The following is a 16,647-nucleotide window of genomic DNA, read 5'->3' as shown; positions in this document are numbered from 1 at the left end:
GCAACGGGCTCCGACGACAGGGGGAGCGGAACATACAAGTGCGCGGTGGACACGCAGTCGCTCTTTGCGTTCGGGAAAAGGACGGCCGAGTTCTGCACAAGGAGGTGGTTTCGAGTGGTGTGAGTGGTGGATCGAAAGAGGTCGATCGAGAAGGAAAACAACAACAAGCTCAAGCAAGGCTCAAGGACGGCTACAAGGTGTCAAGAGACGACGTGGTGGTGAACATGAGGGAGCCGGGAAACCTAGCGATCGCGGCAGCAACGGTTACGCTGGCCAGCGCGCAGGTGGTAAACCCTACAAGAATGTATGCAGTGAAGAGGCTGCAGCTGACAAGCATCATGCGGAGAGCAGCCGATGGCTGTACACTCGTGACCAAGACGGCTACGACTCATGTCGTCGAGGGGGAGTGTTGAAAGTGCAAGATGTGCACGTACATCGACTCCAGAGTAGTATCCTATGTTACGGCATATGGAAGGTTCTAGAAGGATCTAGGCATAGTGATAGGTCTTAGTTAGCGGATGGTTGGTTAGTTCTCACTTCGAGATTGGTAAAGCCACTGACGAGGTCCCGGCGGGGGCCGAAACGCGTCTGGCGCGCGTTCAATCCAAGTCATTCACATCTACTCGATTCTACATTTCCTACATCTTGTTTGCTACGAGTACCTTGCTGCAGGAATGCACATCACAGCGTGGTCAGTCACTACTATGGCATTGCACCTATCTGCATGCAGCAAGACATGTCCACTTTCGTACCGATACTGGGTTCGCCTCACGCTGCCGGCAAAGCCCCCTCGCCTCTCTGGGGTTCTCTCACTGGCTCCAGTTTTGCGGTTTTATAGTTAATGGTGAGACTAAAACGGGGTGTAAGGTCCAAAATGAGGAAGCCTATCCTGAGATGAGATCCAAATTAGTCATATGGGCTCGTCCGAAATAAGCAGCTAACAGGGGCAGCAAAAACATGAAATCCACAATATGTATTACATTACACATTGTGAAACGGGACACAAAGAGGGCATGGAATACTGAAAGAACTCTTCCAGCAAAACTTAGCGGCGGTGACCGTAGTAGTCTAGCCAAAGTTATCACCCCAATTGAGAAAAACGGTGTGTGCTGGACATGGAGCACAGATCGACGACACTTAACCAGCTGGAAGCACAGCAACACCCGCTTCTCAGCTTTGTGACGGGTCTAACTTACTGTGCCCCCATACTTTTGCTTCAAGGTGCTTCGACATATTGCTGTACACATCGTTTCCTAGAGCCCAGTACGCTTGCACTATAAATAACCACATTGGTGTATTAAAAAAGCTTTCTCGCTTATCCTAAATTATAGTCGCTGATTTCCGGCACCGGATGAAATATACCGGTGTCAGTGAAGGACTCAATGAGAGACCCCTCACGTGATTTACGGCAAGGGCAACGACATCGGGAGAGTACAGTACGCATCGTTGACGGCACTATTAATAAGTGGAACGGTATTTCTTTCGGCAAGCAGACTCCATCACGAAGCGATCCCATCCGGTCCACCATTCAACTTGTGCCTCTACCCCTCCTGCGGCGCCACCGTCGTTTGATCTGCTCGGGCTTCTGTAGCAACGGTGAGTGGAAGTCGAGACTTTGCTAAGCTGAGACTTTGACAACCCGTCGAGGCTAGGCACCCGGCGAACGTCACATCGGCTCCCACGTGTTCGGGACCGGCGCATCTGTCGCCGACCTCGGACTCAACCTGTCTTTACCATGGGCACACACCCGCCTTGCTCAAAAGAGATGATGTGAGGCGCTCACAACGGTAAAGACCATCTCGGAGAGAGTGTCCGACAAACTTTCAGTTGTCGACTCGACAGAACTTGACAACATGGACGGCAGACCCCGTCAGGTCTCGACTTCGAGCCATACGCCCATGAGCTCCGACGGATCGGAGCCTACGGCGGTGCTCGGCGCCCCGATGTCGCGCAACGAGCTTGAACGCAGTCGTACACAGCTAAACCAGAGTGGAATGATGTCGCCAGGTACGGCATTTGAAAACCTCGACACCATCAAAGGACCGGCACCGCACACGTTCAGTAACAACAATATCCCGGTGAAGCCCAAGGTGGCGCTCTTCGACGGCGACTCGCAGCTGTCAACCGAGGGATTCCGCCAACGCGCAGCACTGCAGACGTGCTCCATCAGTTGGCAGCACATTTCGTATTTCATTCAACCGAAGGAAAAGGCACTCGGACGCCTCCGTAACAACAGCAAGCGCGGTTCGGGTCCGTCCGGGCTAGAGGCGCAGTTCGAGCGTCAGCAACCACGCAATATCCTCAACAATATATGGGGCCGATCAGGGCCGGGCGAGCTGACGGCCATTTTGGGTCCGTCCGGTGCCGGTAAGACCACACTTCTTGATATGCTCGCGGACCGAGTGCCGTCGGGAGGCTCGGGTGCGCATCTGGAAGGACTTGTAGAGGTTAACGGTCAACCACGCGACCTCCGCACTTTCCATTCTATTATGAACTACGTGTCTGAAGACATGGCGTTCTTGGGAGCTTTCACGGTGCTCGAAACGTTGCAGATCGGAGCTGGTCTGAGTCTACCCGGTCACATGCCCCCCGTGCAGCGTGAGGCCCGTGTTCAAGATGTTATCGATGCCATGGGCTTGCGGTCATGTTCGAACGCTCGTGTAGGCGACGTTTTCCACAAAGGCATCTCCTCTGGCCAGCGTAAACGTCTCGGCATCGCACTGGAACTTCTGTCCGATCCTGCTCTTCTGCTCCTGGATGAACCGACGTCGGGCTTGGACTCGTCCTCCGCTCGCGGTGTCATGCAGTACATCGAGCGGTTGTGCCAGGAAGGTGGAAAGAACGTCGTGTGTACGATCCACCAGCCTTCTTCGTCCATCTACGGCATGCTTACGAACCTCATTATCCTTAGTGGTGGTGAGTTAGTGTACAGCGGTCCTACAAACGCTGCTATCGCCCACTTTTTCTCCATGGGTTACGTATGCCCCATGTACACCAACCCGGCGGAATACTTCGTTCACCTGGTCAACACAAACTTCCACGACGGCTTGAAACTCGAGCCCTTTATCCGTGCACTCAAGGAAGGTGCCGAGCCGCAGCGTCTTCGTGCCGATGTTGTCAGAGATCGTTCCCGTCGCGATCATCTGGCCAATCCGGAACTCTTGAAGGCTATGCGACCGTGGCCGATGGACCAGTTCTTCGTGCTGGTGAAGCGTAATATGACGAACAACTGGCGGCACCCGGGTGTCTTCTGGCTGCGTGTGCTCATGTACGTGCTGCTGTCGCTCATGGTGGGTACAATGTACCTGAGCTCCAATGACGGCATCAAGGCCATCTCGATGGTGTCGCTGCTCTTCTACGTGCAAGCTTTCCTCGTCTTCATGTCCGTCGCCGCTCTGCCAGCTTTGCTGGAGCACCGTGCAGTCATGGAGCGGGAGATGCGAGCGTACGCGCTGTCCTTGACCGGCTACACGATGTCTAACCTGCTGGCTGCGTTGCCGGGTATCCTGCTCATCTCCGTGTTGGCGTCGACGATCGTGGTCTTCCTGGCTCACGTGCGCTCTTTCCCGACGTTCTTACTCAATCTGACGCTGTCGCTCATCGCCTCCGAGTCGCTCATGCACTTGCTCGGAGCTGCCGTGCCTCACTACATTATGGGCATTGCCTTGGGCGCCGGTCTCTTCGGTATGTTTATGCTCTGCGAAGGCTTCATGGTGCCATTCGAAGACATGCCCGTGTATTGGAGATGGGGCTACTACATCGCCTTCCACACGTACTCGTTCGAGTCCTTCATGTACGAGCACTTCTCCAAAGTCAACACGAAGGAGGCGTGGGAGATACTCCGAGGTTACGGCATGGAAAAGGTCAACGTCTGGCAGGACATGATCATCCTGGCCTGCTACTCGGTCGTACTGCAGCTGCTCGTCATCGGAGCGCTATTTCTTCGTTTCAACCGGCACCGTCGCCGCTAAGCGTAATGCGTCTCTTTATTAACGTTTGCATAAGCAATAAAAGATGAAAGTATTCATGTTACCATCCAGTACGGTGTGAAACATCAGCTACATGTATTAATAGCAGCCGCAACTACGTGCATACATATGAGACTGCGTCAAACAAAATGTTACTTATGAACCTAAGTACGAATCGCGATTTAAGCACTCTAAACGAAAGCGGGGCGTCTCCTCTATCTTTTGAGCCCTTATAAGCTGCAGAATGCTTAAAACTGAAGAAGTTGTGGTCGCTCAAAAATATTATCTTCATTTATGGGCCCTCGAAATGACGATACATTTAGGAGTGTTGTGAGCTCAATATTTTTTCAATTTTAGAGATTTAAGTGCTATTTAAAAGCTCTTGTTAAAAGCAATTGAATAAGGGTGGTTTTACAATTTTTTCGATGGAAGTTTACAATAAATGTCACTGTTTCGGTTAAGTGCGAAAATCAATTGGCCAACTTTAAGCCCGATTATCTCGATAACTCTCATTGGTTCATAAGTAACATTTTGTTTGACGCAGTCTCATATTACGTATGCTTGAGACTGCGTCAAACGAAATGATAATATAGAGTTATCGAGATAAAATGTTAGAGCATCTCCAGTCGCATTGGCAAACCTATTTGTAATCACGAGTTTAAATCTATTTTGATTGGCTACTCAAAAATAGAAATACAAATACTTCTGCCTATGACCACTCGCCTAGTCGCTATCCAGCATAGATAAAACTTCAAGCCTTGCTACGCCACGACGACGATGACAACATCATCGATGTTCTTGATGGCTTTGACGCCGAGATCACTCTAAGTCTGATTTTTTTATACGTCGCCGTTCTAAAAGACGAAGAGGCCGGCCACGCCGGGGCTCAGTCCCCGGAAGGATGAAATTACGTGAACGGAATATTCTACTCGGTCACGAATCAACAATGCGGGACTACCTCGGTCCTAATCCGGTCTACGAGGAAACCCTGTTCCAGCGACGCTACGGGCTCCCTTCAGTACTCTTTCGGCGGCTATTGATCGATATTACGGAAGCGAATTCGTATTTTGCAAGGAAACTTGATGCTGTTGGCAAGATGGGGGCATCTCCAGAGCAGAAAATGACTACAGCTCTACGCATGTTAGGAAGCGGCATCTCTGCTGATGGACAGGACGAATATTGTCGAATAGCAGAGACTACTGTAATAAAGAGCTGTCATGCTTTCTGTAAGACTGTGGTAGACATATATGGTAAAGTGTACCTGCGGGCGCCAACAGCAGATGACGTTAGGAAGATCCTGCGCTTTAATAAGAGTCGTGGCATGCCGGGTTTGCTGGGATCTCTGGACTGCACTCACTGGCGATGGAAGAATTGTCCGACAGCTTGGCACGGACACTACCGTGGAAAAAAAGGAGCTCCTACTGTCGTTCTTGAAGCCATTGCCACTGCAGATCGATGGATATGGCATGCTTTTTTCGGTATTTCGGGATCAAACAACGATTTAAACATTCTGGATCGTTCTCCTTTACTGCATAGTTTTCTTAATGATAATCAGCCTCGTGTCCACTATGAAATTGATGGTGTAGACTACGAAACACCATACTATTTTGTGGACGGTATTTACCCGGCATGGAGTACATTCATATCGGCGTATACGGAGCCTGAAGAAAGGAGCAAGAAGTCTTTTACAAAAGCCCACGAGGCTATCAGAAAAGATGTTGAATGTGCATTTGGAATATTAAAGTCCCTTTTGGTTATCTTGGCGTACCGTCTCGCTTGTGGTACGAGGATCAAATGAAGTACGTTATTTACTGCTGCGTCATTCTACATAACATGGTGGTCGAGTTGCAAGGAGAAAACGTGCCTGACTACATTCCTGATCCGTACGGTACAGAAACTTTGAATACAACCGCAGAGCAGCAACCCCTCGAACCCGTACACGTGTCTGCATCAGCCGATGAATGTTTGGCGGGTTCAATTATGGATATATACAAGCGCCTTAAAGTTTTTCACGACAACAGTGCATCTTTGGCCATGCGAGAGGTATTTTGCAGACATTTCTGGAGTTGGAATGGCACACATTAACACAGTTCAGATTATTAATGTATATGCTTTGCTACTTATATTTTTTTAACTTTGAGAATGACGAAGACTCGAAGATTGTTTTTGTGGTAATTTGTTTGTTAAGGTTAAAGCAATTCAATGATCGTGTTCATAGATTGTCTTAAATGGCGGGACGAGCTACTAAATCCTTGAACGAACCAGCATCATTTCCAACCGTACCATTGACAGGTATAGCTACATCGGCACCTGGATCAGGTGAGTTTTAACGTTTGTCTTGCACGTCTCAATCTCGACCATTGATCGATGTCCCTAGTTCTCGAGCTGCCTCTCCATCCATGATAGAAGCTAGACGCTTCTTGTGCATGAAACTGAAAAAGGTTTTGGATTCTTCAAAATTCGGGTCTGTCTTAAACAGGTCCATTGTAAGCTGCTCCTCAATCAAGTCGTTCTTGCGCTTCATTTGCTCAAAGAGCACAGAGTTTCGCTCTTTATTGTCATCCACGAGTTGCTTCAGTATTTAAAAATCCTCGATTTCCGCGCCTAGATCAGTCTTAGCTTTCTTTCGTCCTGCTGGCCTCTCCTTCTCTACTTCACCAGCCACACCAGCGTTAGATCCGGACCCACGGGTTCTAATCCCATCCATGAACTTCGGGCATTTCTGCAGAATCAACGAACAACTCTCGAAAGAAAACTCGGATCCTTGTTACATTCTGAATAGTAATCGAGTGTCTTTCATTACGTCACCCGCACTTTTTGCCTGACTCATTGCGGGCCTTAATAACGCTATAGCACCCCACAAATTTGGCCACGTCGTGAGAAATACTAGACCATCGATTGCGAAGCGCTTGTGCAGTACGAACTTCCTCCTTCTTCGATTTTGTTGCGCTAATAAATCGATTGAGAATTGAACGCTGCCTTCTGCTCTGCACCTTGAATGGCGTTTTGAGAGAGGTCTAAAAATGCGCGAACTAGCGCTCCATCTTGCTGCGTCTCCCTTTTTCGCCCGCGTCCCATTGTAGAATGGTGGATTTAGTCGATAGTCTCCTTCTCGAAATCCACCTTTAGCTTCCAGGCGAGGTTGTGGGCGGGCTCCCAGGTGAGTTCAGCCATTGGATAAGATAAAAACTCAAAATCATTTACCCGTACACTTTTTCGACGTCAAACCATCATTCTACCACCGTCACTGCCGATCGACGTTCTGGCTTCTTTAGTTCTTGGTGAACAATTCGTTATATTAGGGCTGATAGCATGCCGGTAGAAAGAGCCGTATAGCCTGCGTTCCATGTTTCTGACATGTTTCTTCCTCTTATTAGCGGGTGGCATTGACTTCACCCTGATTAAATTAAAATTTCACTTAATCGTTTCTGTTTTTATTTCTAAATAAGAAATCGCACATTCACCGACGGCTTAGTATTAACGATCGTTTTGTAGAGACGTATCTCCTTCTTCAGCTTTACGCCTTCACGTATGCAATTTCTGTAAGCGCATCGGTCAAGAGAACTACTGGATTAGTATTTATTACCTCCTAATATGTAGCCTGCCTAAAGGACAGAAACCATGTCCGATTTTGTGCTATAGAATGTCATTTAAAAAAGAAAATCGTAAAATGAAAATGAGGGGATACATTTTTAGATGAAAAGTAGCCAAATTTCAGCAACATTCAGACTAGTTTCTTTCAGCTCCGACGTCATAGCGCTTCGCGCTTGTTTTCGATTATGTTTCGGCTTGGGTCCCGGCTTAAGCTCACGCTTATCGATACGTGCTGAATCTACCAGAAGATGCAGAATACTTAGTGCAGTGTCAGCTGTTAGTGTCACGCTTGTAGGCCATGGTCTAAACAGAAAGGTGATTGTATTGCGATGGTGCCCTATCGACGTTTGTGTAGAGTCGTTCAGCAATTCGATACGGATCGTAGATTGTGTAACGGGGTACGTAGCCCTAAGTGTACCCCTAGTTACATGAAGTGTGACACGTCGTACTTCGGGATATTTGGTACAAGGTACCAAGGTCGTCCAAAGCCAACCATTGGCTGATGACATTGCTTTTCTTTAGGTGACTCATAGTTTGTATTTAACTCAGGCTTTATCTACCTATAAATATACTCAGTTTACATTCTACCTTAAATAGGTTACTTCGCTCCATTTCGATAAAAGAGAACCTGTCAACTGCCGTTCTCTGAGCGTTTGTATACTCTCGGAAGCCAACTTCCTCTAGCGCAAGGTGCTGTGTGACTCCATCACACTTGGTAGCACTCGTAGTCAATCCTGGTGGCGTCAACACCGGCCGAGCAGCTCGAGCGCGTCAATGCGTTTGACGTGTACGAGCAGGGGCTCATCGCGCATGTGCGTGAGAACCTGCAGGCTCCGGCGGCGGAAGTAAAACCGCCACACCCAAAGCCAATACGGCAGAAGGTTAAGCCGTGTGAAGGGAAGGAAGGTGAGAGCCTTCACTTCTGGGTCCGAGAAGTAGAGCTCGCGATGGACGCGGCTCTGATCTCGACCGAGCAACTTCGTGTTGCTTTTGCACTGTCCAACCTTAGCGGTCGTGCTAAGAGTTGGGTGTACACGCAGGAAGCAACAGCCCCTGGATGTTTCACATCCTGGGCTCAGCTGTGTGAAGAGCTCCGAGCAGCGTTCCTCCCGGCGAGCTACGAGTACCGCCAGTGCTCGCGCTCCCTCTCGTGCAAACGAGGGAGGCGTGAGCTGCACGAGTATGTGCAAGAGATACGGGAGCTCACGGCGTCCCTTGTGGGAAACCCACTCAACGAACACATCAAGATGACTGTGTTCATGGACGGCCTTCGAGTGGACCCCGAGCGCACTCAGCTGTTCTGGGTGCAGGCAAACACCCTTGAAGAGGCGATTCAACTGGCTTTTCAGGAAGAATACAGCCATCTCCAGGCGCGTAAGCCGGCCTCAGCGTGGCCTGGGAGTTCCTTGTCGACTCCCCGTCGAACGAGCCCCAAAGGGCCAGTTCCCATGGAACTCGGGTCCGCCGAACAGCGTGACATCCGCTACTTCGGCTGCGGGAAGATGAGCCACTTCAAGCGCGACTGTCCCGCGGAAAGACTCCGCAGACGGTCTTCCTCCAAGCCCGTCCTCAAGGGTCACTGGCAGAAGCCAGGAACCCGGGGACAGGGGAGCACCGGAAACCAGTAGGGGCAGTGCGCCCTACTGGGGAAGAACTAAGTCTTCGTGAAGGGTGCGCGGGTGGCGCGTACCACGGGGACTTAGCCCCTGAGAGTCTTCGCACTCTCGAATCGGCGAAGAGCAGCGGCGGGTTGCTCGTAGTACACGGATGTGTACGGGGATACGATCACCCCTTTAGCATCTTGATCGATTCTGGGGCATCGAAGAATCTCGCTCGCCGCCAGACAGCTGCTTGTAATAGCAACAAGCTGTCCGATGCTTTGAGAGAAAGCAAGGACAACGGGTCGGTGTCAGTGCGACTGGCCGACGGGATGGTCGTCACTGCTCCCAACGTCCAAGTGGATCTGGCCGTCAAGTTTGAAGACTTTGACAGCCTCGAACAGTTCACTGTTCTTGACATGGATCCGTACGATATGATCCTGGGCATGCCCTGGCTTGAGGAGCACGAGCCCTGGATCGACTGGCGAGGCAAGGCAAGGCAATTGGTGCCAGCCGCCCTGCGAAGTCCGACAGAGCATTGGCGAGTCATGTTCCCACCTCTGTCAGGACCCGAGGCGCCGCAAGGGTTGCCAGGGTACCGAAACATCCAGCAGATGCTTGGGAGTTGTCGACGTATATGACGACTCCGTCGATGCTTTGACGGTGGCGGCGCCCAGAGGAGGCGCCGGCCAAGTGGGTAACTTAGGTTCACAAGCGGGTAACTTAGTTCCGCTGCCGCTGTCACGAACACTGGCAATAGCGTGTTCAAGGTGGGTAACAGAGTTTTACACACGGTCGCCCAGACCTTAACTGAAGAGGAAGACGTCGGATACGCTTCCTGTGTGGGTAACCTAGTGCAACACGCGGTCGCCCAGACCTTATCTAAAGAGGAAGGCGTCGGACGCGCTTCCTATGTGGGTAGCACAGTGCCACACGAGGCCACGAGTGCCTCGGATGTCAGCGCTCCGACATCTTCAGACGTGGGTAACAAAGCTCAACGTCACGGCCGCCGTCGACGACGATGCCGCCGCCGCCACAAGTTGGATCTGAACTTCGTTCAGATCGACGTCGCTTCAAGCGACTCGGTGTCCAGGGCCCGGGCTCCTCCGACAAGGCTGGTGGAAGAGTGGTATCACATCTTTGATGGCGAGACCGGTTTACCTGTCAAGGCATCTGGTGTCCACATGGAGCCGTTGCCAGAGGTTGCAGAGATACTGAACCTCGAGGCAATGACGGTCGAGGCTTTCCTAACCAACCTCAAGGCTTGAAAGGTTGCCGAGATGGTGCTCATAAGACCTGAGACCACTCGGGAGAAGCTGAACTCCTCCTCTGTCTTGGACGAGGACGCCCTGAAAGACTTGAACAAGCAGCGTCAAGCGCGCTTGGGCTCTGAAATCCTCAAGAACCCCCAGGATCCGGTGTATCCTTTGGTGACGGAGTATGCGGACGTAGTGAAGAAACACCCACCGACCCAGCTCCCACCAGATCGAGGCGTACGGCATGAGATTGATATTGTGCCTGGCACAACGTACTGTGTCACGAGGCAATGGCCTCTTCCGCGCGAGCAGTGCGAGGCCATTGATGCCTTCTTCCGCGCAAACAGTGCGAGGCCATTGATGCCTTCTTCGCTGCGAAAGCGAAGGCAGACATGGTGCGGGAGTCGAAGTCCCCGCACTCGATGCCAACTTTCTGCGTTCGGAAGCCGAACGGAAAGTGGCATCTAGTTCACGCTGATAACAAGCTGAACAACGCAGCGGTGCCGGCTCAAACACCGATCTTACGAAAGGATGTGTTGTTGAACAACATGGCCGGGAGCGTACTGTACACTGCGCTGAATTTGGTAGACGGATACTACCAGATCCGGATGCGGGAGAGCGACATCCCGCTCACCGCGGTAAGCACTCCATGCGGCATGCTTTGGGAGTGGCTCGTCATGCCGCAGGGCTTGTCTAACGCCCCGGCGACGTTCAATCGCCTAGTGACGCAATTGTTCCGCCCTTTGCGTACCTTCGTACAGACGTACTTCGACGACATATTCGTCCATAGCCGTGCCGAGGGAGGCAAGACAGCCATTGAAGTTCATCTGAGGCACCTCCGTCAAGTGCTGGACGTGATGCGAGCGATCAAGCTCTACGCCAGCATCGACAAGTGCGTCTTCGCGTCACCAGAGATTAAAGCTCTCGGTTGCTTCGTAAGCAACACGGCCGTTCGGGCCGACCCAGACAAGGTCAAGGCCATAGCAGCATAGCAAACGCCCCGATCCCAGAAGGATCTTCGAAAGTGGTTGGGCTTGGCCAACTACCTTCACAAGTACAGCGCGGAGTACGCGGGCTTCACTAAGCCCTTGTCGGGCCTCCTTCAGAAGGATGTCGACTGGCGCTGGGAGCAAGCGCACCAGGATGCCTTTGACAGCATCAAGGCTAGTCTTAAAGAGGCCCCTGTCCTGGCCCTGCCGGACGAGACGAAGCCGATTAGCGTCGTCTGCGTTGCCTCCGATTACGCCATCGGGTGTGCATTGCTGCAGGCCGACACGGCTGGATATGAACGAGTCATCTCGTTCCAGTCCAGGCAGCTCAAAGTTGCCGAACGGAACTACCCTGTCCACGACAAGGAGCTTCTGGCAATGAAGTATGCCCTTGTGAAGCTTCGGGTTCACCTTCTAAGCTCCCGGCCCTTCGTATCTACAGACCACGCATCCTTGAGGACGGCGACAAATTCGCCTCACCTTTCCCAACGGATGGCGAGGTGGCTTTCGTCGCGACAGCGCTCTCGGCTCACCCGATATGAGTTGAAGGATGGCCTCTTCTATTACCGGGTGGAGCCCACTGAACCTCCACGGGTGGTCGTACCCAACGACGAGAATATGAAGCTCGATATCCTCGCGGTGGCGCACGACGCGACCTCCAGCGGCCACCTGGGCCGCGTGAAGACCTTCCTGTCGGTCTCTCAGGCCTTCTGGTGGACCCACATGTACAAGTGGGTCGCCCGATACGTGAAGCCATGTGAAACATGTCAGCGGGTCAAACGCACAGGGCACTCTTCGGCCCCACTACAGAGCCTGCCCGTACCGGAAGGCTGTTGGAAGTCGATGAGTCTTGACTTCATCTTTGGGCTTCCCGCCGAAGGGCACAGCAACACCGGATTTTTGGTGTTCGTGTGTCGGCTGAGAAAGATGTACCATCTTGCTCCGGTTCCCGTCACTGTTACGGGCGAACAAACCGCTAGGTTGTTCGTCGATAGCATGTTCCGCTATCACGGTCTCCCGGAGACGATTGTCTCGGACTTAGGCCCGCGGTTCATGGCTGCGTTTTGGAAAACGCTGTTTCCTTTACTAGGAACTTGTCTGCAGATGTCCACCGCGGACCATCCACAGACAGACGGCCAGGCAGAGCGCATCAATCGAGAGCTCGAGGACACTCTGCGCAGTGTGTGCGCGGAAGCACCACGCACATGGTCGACGCAGCTTCCAGTTGTTGAGTTTGCGCTCAACAACGCGGTGGACGCATCCACGGGGTTCACGCCGTTCTACTTCAACGGCTTCCGTCACCCCAGCGTGCCTCTCACTCTTCGAGGAGACACTGACGCCTCTATTCTAAGTGGGGGAGAGGCTCGGAAAGCCCTTTCCTCCCAAGGCTCGGATGTGAGCCCAATTTCGTTGCGGAAACAAGTGAAATCCTTTATGGATACCAAGCTAAGCGTTGTCAGCAGGGTCCGCGATGCCATGTCAGCGGTCCAGGATAGACAAAAGGAGTACTCAGACAAACATGGAAGAGGAAACTTAAGTGTATATAAAGTGGGGGACTTAGTGCTCTTAGACACGAGAAACCTACCTCATGACACTGTCAGCTCTGTCGGCAGCAAAAAGCTGAAGCACCGCTTCATCGGACCTTTGCAGTCCTGGCCAGATATGGTGCGTCGTACACCATCGACCTGCCTAAGTCAATGCCGACGCACCCAACGTTCTATGTTGGACATCTTAAGCGGTACTTTGATCCACAGGGGGTTGCTGACTCACCGACCCATCTTGGCCCAGCTCCTCGAAGCGAGAGCCGGCCACAGACGTCGACGAGGGCGTCGGATCAGGCACCCAAGCCTCGGTCTGAACGGCAAAGCTGCGATCAAGACCGTACGCAGGAGGGGCCCCGTACGACTGGACCCCGGAGCCATACGTTGAGTACGCCGGGTACACACCATACGCGTACGTCTAGGAGTGCGCCGAAGGCGGCTCCGGACGTGACAGCAGAGCTCGATCCGTCGGATCATGCGGAAAGGCCTCGTCCAAATCGGACGAAGAGGCCCATCGGTCCACCAGCAGATGCAGGCTCGCGTTCTCACGCTCCAACAGGTCCAGGCGGCCCGCAAGACGAGCGAGCTCGCCCTGATTCCCGGTCTGGGCGGCAGCATCACCGCCAGCCCCAAAGTCAAGTGCAATCGCAAGCCCGTAGACACGTTGACGGAGGCGGTCAGCCACAGGGCCCTGTATCGGACCCACCGGAGAAGCACTCAGACGAGAGTGGCGTTCGGGAGGCGCCGAGTACTCGGACTCGTACGAGGGCACCTCCGCCCCTGCTTGACCGGAATGAAGAAGGCCACTACCATGTGGAGCGGATCCTCCAGAAGCAACGGCATCGCGATAAGCGACAGCTCCTCGTGAGGTGGAGGGGCTATGCCCACTCCGAGAACTCGTGGGAGCCCCTGATTGACTGCCCGAAGGCTGTCGCATTTTGGGAACAGAAGCGGTGGTAGCTTCATAAGTAGTCCGAGGCTTCTTGCCCAACCGGGGTACGGACGTTGACGCCACTCCGTACCCGCACTCATCGTGAGCGCTAGAAGCCGCGCGCTTCAGGAATGGCCCTTGGCAGCATGCGCTTGCTGGCCATGTGGGCAAACCGAACACAAAGATCGCGCTGGTCCAGGATGCGTGACAGCAGCTGATCTTCATGGAGTTCCCGTAACTCCGAGGGTGAGTACTTGAGAGACTCCACCCAAGCCCAGATCATGTCCTCCCAAGAACACCAGCTGGGACAGTTATTGAGGAGAACTCAGGGGTAACCCGAAAGAGGATAGAGACCACCCCGGTTCTCGAGCTTCTTGCGACAAGTCGTAAAGTCCTTAAGAGGGACATGGTGTGACGCGAGAAGCACACATTGAGCCGCCTCCAAGCTGTCGACAAACAACTGTTCCTTCTGGACAAGGGTGCGCTCGTAAATGCCCATAGAGGTGTGACCGTCCACAAGGCCACGAGGAGCGATGAGAAGCTCCAAGAAGAGGTCAACCTCAGAGCTCTCCTCGGGAGGACAATGCCCTCTTAAGCTGATGGCAGCTCCCTGGCTGACGGGTGCCACCACCGAGCGAACGCTGGGAAGTCCTCCTGCGCTGGTCGAGGTCGTTCGTGATCTCTCGGGGCTCAGAAATAGCACCCTCTTCCTTTTTCTCCTCCTTCTCGTCCTCTTCATCCGAGAAGTCGAAGTGGCCCCGATGGGAGTACCGAGTCTCCTTCTCCTCGCGGAGTGGAGACCTTGAAGCCGTACGCTTCTTAGAGGGCTTGGCGCCTCCGGCTTTAGCGGCCTTAACACGCGCAAGACCCTCGGCAAGCAAGAGACGTTTGAGAGGTTCCTCTTCCTCATTTCCACCAGCTTTGGTAGTGCCCTTAGCCTTGACGGCCGAGCTCTCAGAGCGCACAGACGCCCTGGGACTGTGATCACCTTGATCACCAGCAAGCGACTGCACGCTGTCGTCTTTGTGCTCGCTGGGCACTGGGCTGTGCCCTCCCGCAGAGCCTACAGGAGCATCGTGCGTGCTCTCGGACTCGGCATCGTCCTCACTGCCAGAGTTGAACTCACGTTCGGTGAACCAAGGGTTCGGACGGTTATCTGTCGAGGCCGAGGGCTACAGACTGCGGCGCTTGCTTGTTCGCTTGTCCACAGCCGCGTCACCCGATGAGCCGATCGCTTCAAAGGCCACCTGAGTAGCCTCCTGAAGTGCTAAGCCTTTGCCGTGAGGCTTAGTGCTCTTGGCTTGCGCCTTTCCGGCAGCAGCCTTGAAGCGTGTCTTCGCACCGCTCTTCGCAGTGCCACGAGGCAGGACAAACAATCGAGGTGGAGACCTAGAAGAGGAGAGCACAGACTGCTGACCGAGGCTCTAACTGTGAAGTGAGCCTCCGCCGCGCTCGCGCGGCCGAGTCGATGTTTTTCGACTTTGAGAATGAAAGCTTGTGACGTACACTTCTTCATTCTGATTGGTCGGTGAACCGAGCCTAAGTGGGGGAGGATGTAACGAGGTACGTAGCCCTAAGTGTACCCTAGTTACATGAAGTGTGACACATCATACTTCAAGATATTTGGTACAAGGTACCAAGGTCGTCCAAAGCCAACCATTGGCTAATGACATTGCTTTTCTATAGGTGGCTTATAGTTTGTATTTAATTCAAGCTTTATCTACCTATAAATATACTCAGTTTACAATCTACCTTTAATTGGTCACTTCGCTCTTTTTCGGTAAAAGAGAACCTGTGAACTGCCGTTCACTGAGAGCTTGTATACCCTCGGAAGCCAACTTCCTCTAGCGCAAGGTGCTGTGTGACCCCGTCACAGATTGCGTGGATACAAGAAAATTTTACATCCTGCCACCCGCCGTAGATACATTCTGAATCGGGTAGATTGACGAGGCGTCAGGTGTGTCTGTTTCCGTGTCGCAATTGGGGGCCATCCATCAGAGTTTTTCGTGCTTTCAACACCTTAAACACAGGCAAAAGTAATCTAATTTATCGAACTTCATGCTCCAATTACATGTTATACAGTACAAGTATTCACAAGGCGTGGAGCTCAAAAATATATGAGCATTATGAATGGAGAGTAATGAGAAATTCTTACTTTCTAACAATCTGATCAGCACCTATCATTTACTCGCATACGTACTTAGCAATGAGCTAGTTATCTAGAAATGCGAGATTATTAGCTAAGGCTATCTGTGTACTGTGTGCTTCCACTTTGTATGGTAATTCTTTTAAAAGATTGGAATTAGCGCAGTACATATGTACTGTATTATGGAAATGCCTCTGTGAAAATGCAATGGAGTATTGCACGAAGGATAATGCGGCCTAAGACACGTCCTAACGTGTCCTATTTGTCCTAAATTTTACAGGGAGATATTTGAGATGTGTCCTAAAAAGCGACTAATCCTTCGCTACAGAATAATATCATTCATGTCCTCCAGATTGTCTTGAAACTCAAGTATTGACTTTTTCAGGACTAGTTACGTAAATTTACATAAGCGTTACTTAATACTCTCATTAGCATTACTTATTGTCCTGAGGTGCACTACCAACCATTTCTCAATCTCCACCACGACAGCTAAGCACCATGGACCTTCGCGGCTACTCCTTTTGCATCAAGCGCTCGTTTTCTGAAACAAGCACGGTTTACTACGTCTGCAAGAGGCTCCACAAAGGATGCAGGGCTAAGATAACTGTCCGATCAGGTGCGGTT

At 52.1% G+C, this 16,647-nt stretch overlaps 1 protein-coding gene across 1 annotated transcript; it reads left to right on the top strand.

Annotated features, from left to right (window-relative positions):
• Window positions 1-1,853: 1,853 nt before the first annotated feature.
• PITG_06000 (ATP-binding Cassette (ABC) Superfamily) lies at window positions 1,854-3,971 on the top strand (the record flags this gene model as incomplete). The annotated part of the gene is made up of 1 exon (XM_002998166.1): window positions 1,854-3,971. One exon carries the CDS (start codon window positions 1,854-1,856, stop codon window positions 3,969-3,971), a length of 2,118 nt encoding a protein of 705 aa, XP_002998212.1.
• Window positions 3,972-16,647: the final 12,676 nt, after the last annotated feature.

The sequence above is a fragment of the Phytophthora infestans genome, genomic scaffold (assembly GCF_000142945.1).
Source record: "Phytophthora infestans T30-4 supercont1.9 genomic scaffold, whole genome shotgun sequence".
Lineage (NCBI taxonomy): Eukaryota > Oomycota > Peronosporomycetes > Peronosporales > Peronosporaceae > Phytophthora > Phytophthora infestans.
Note: the sequence above shows the minus strand (reverse complement) of the source record. Positions and strands in the feature narration are given on the sequence as shown.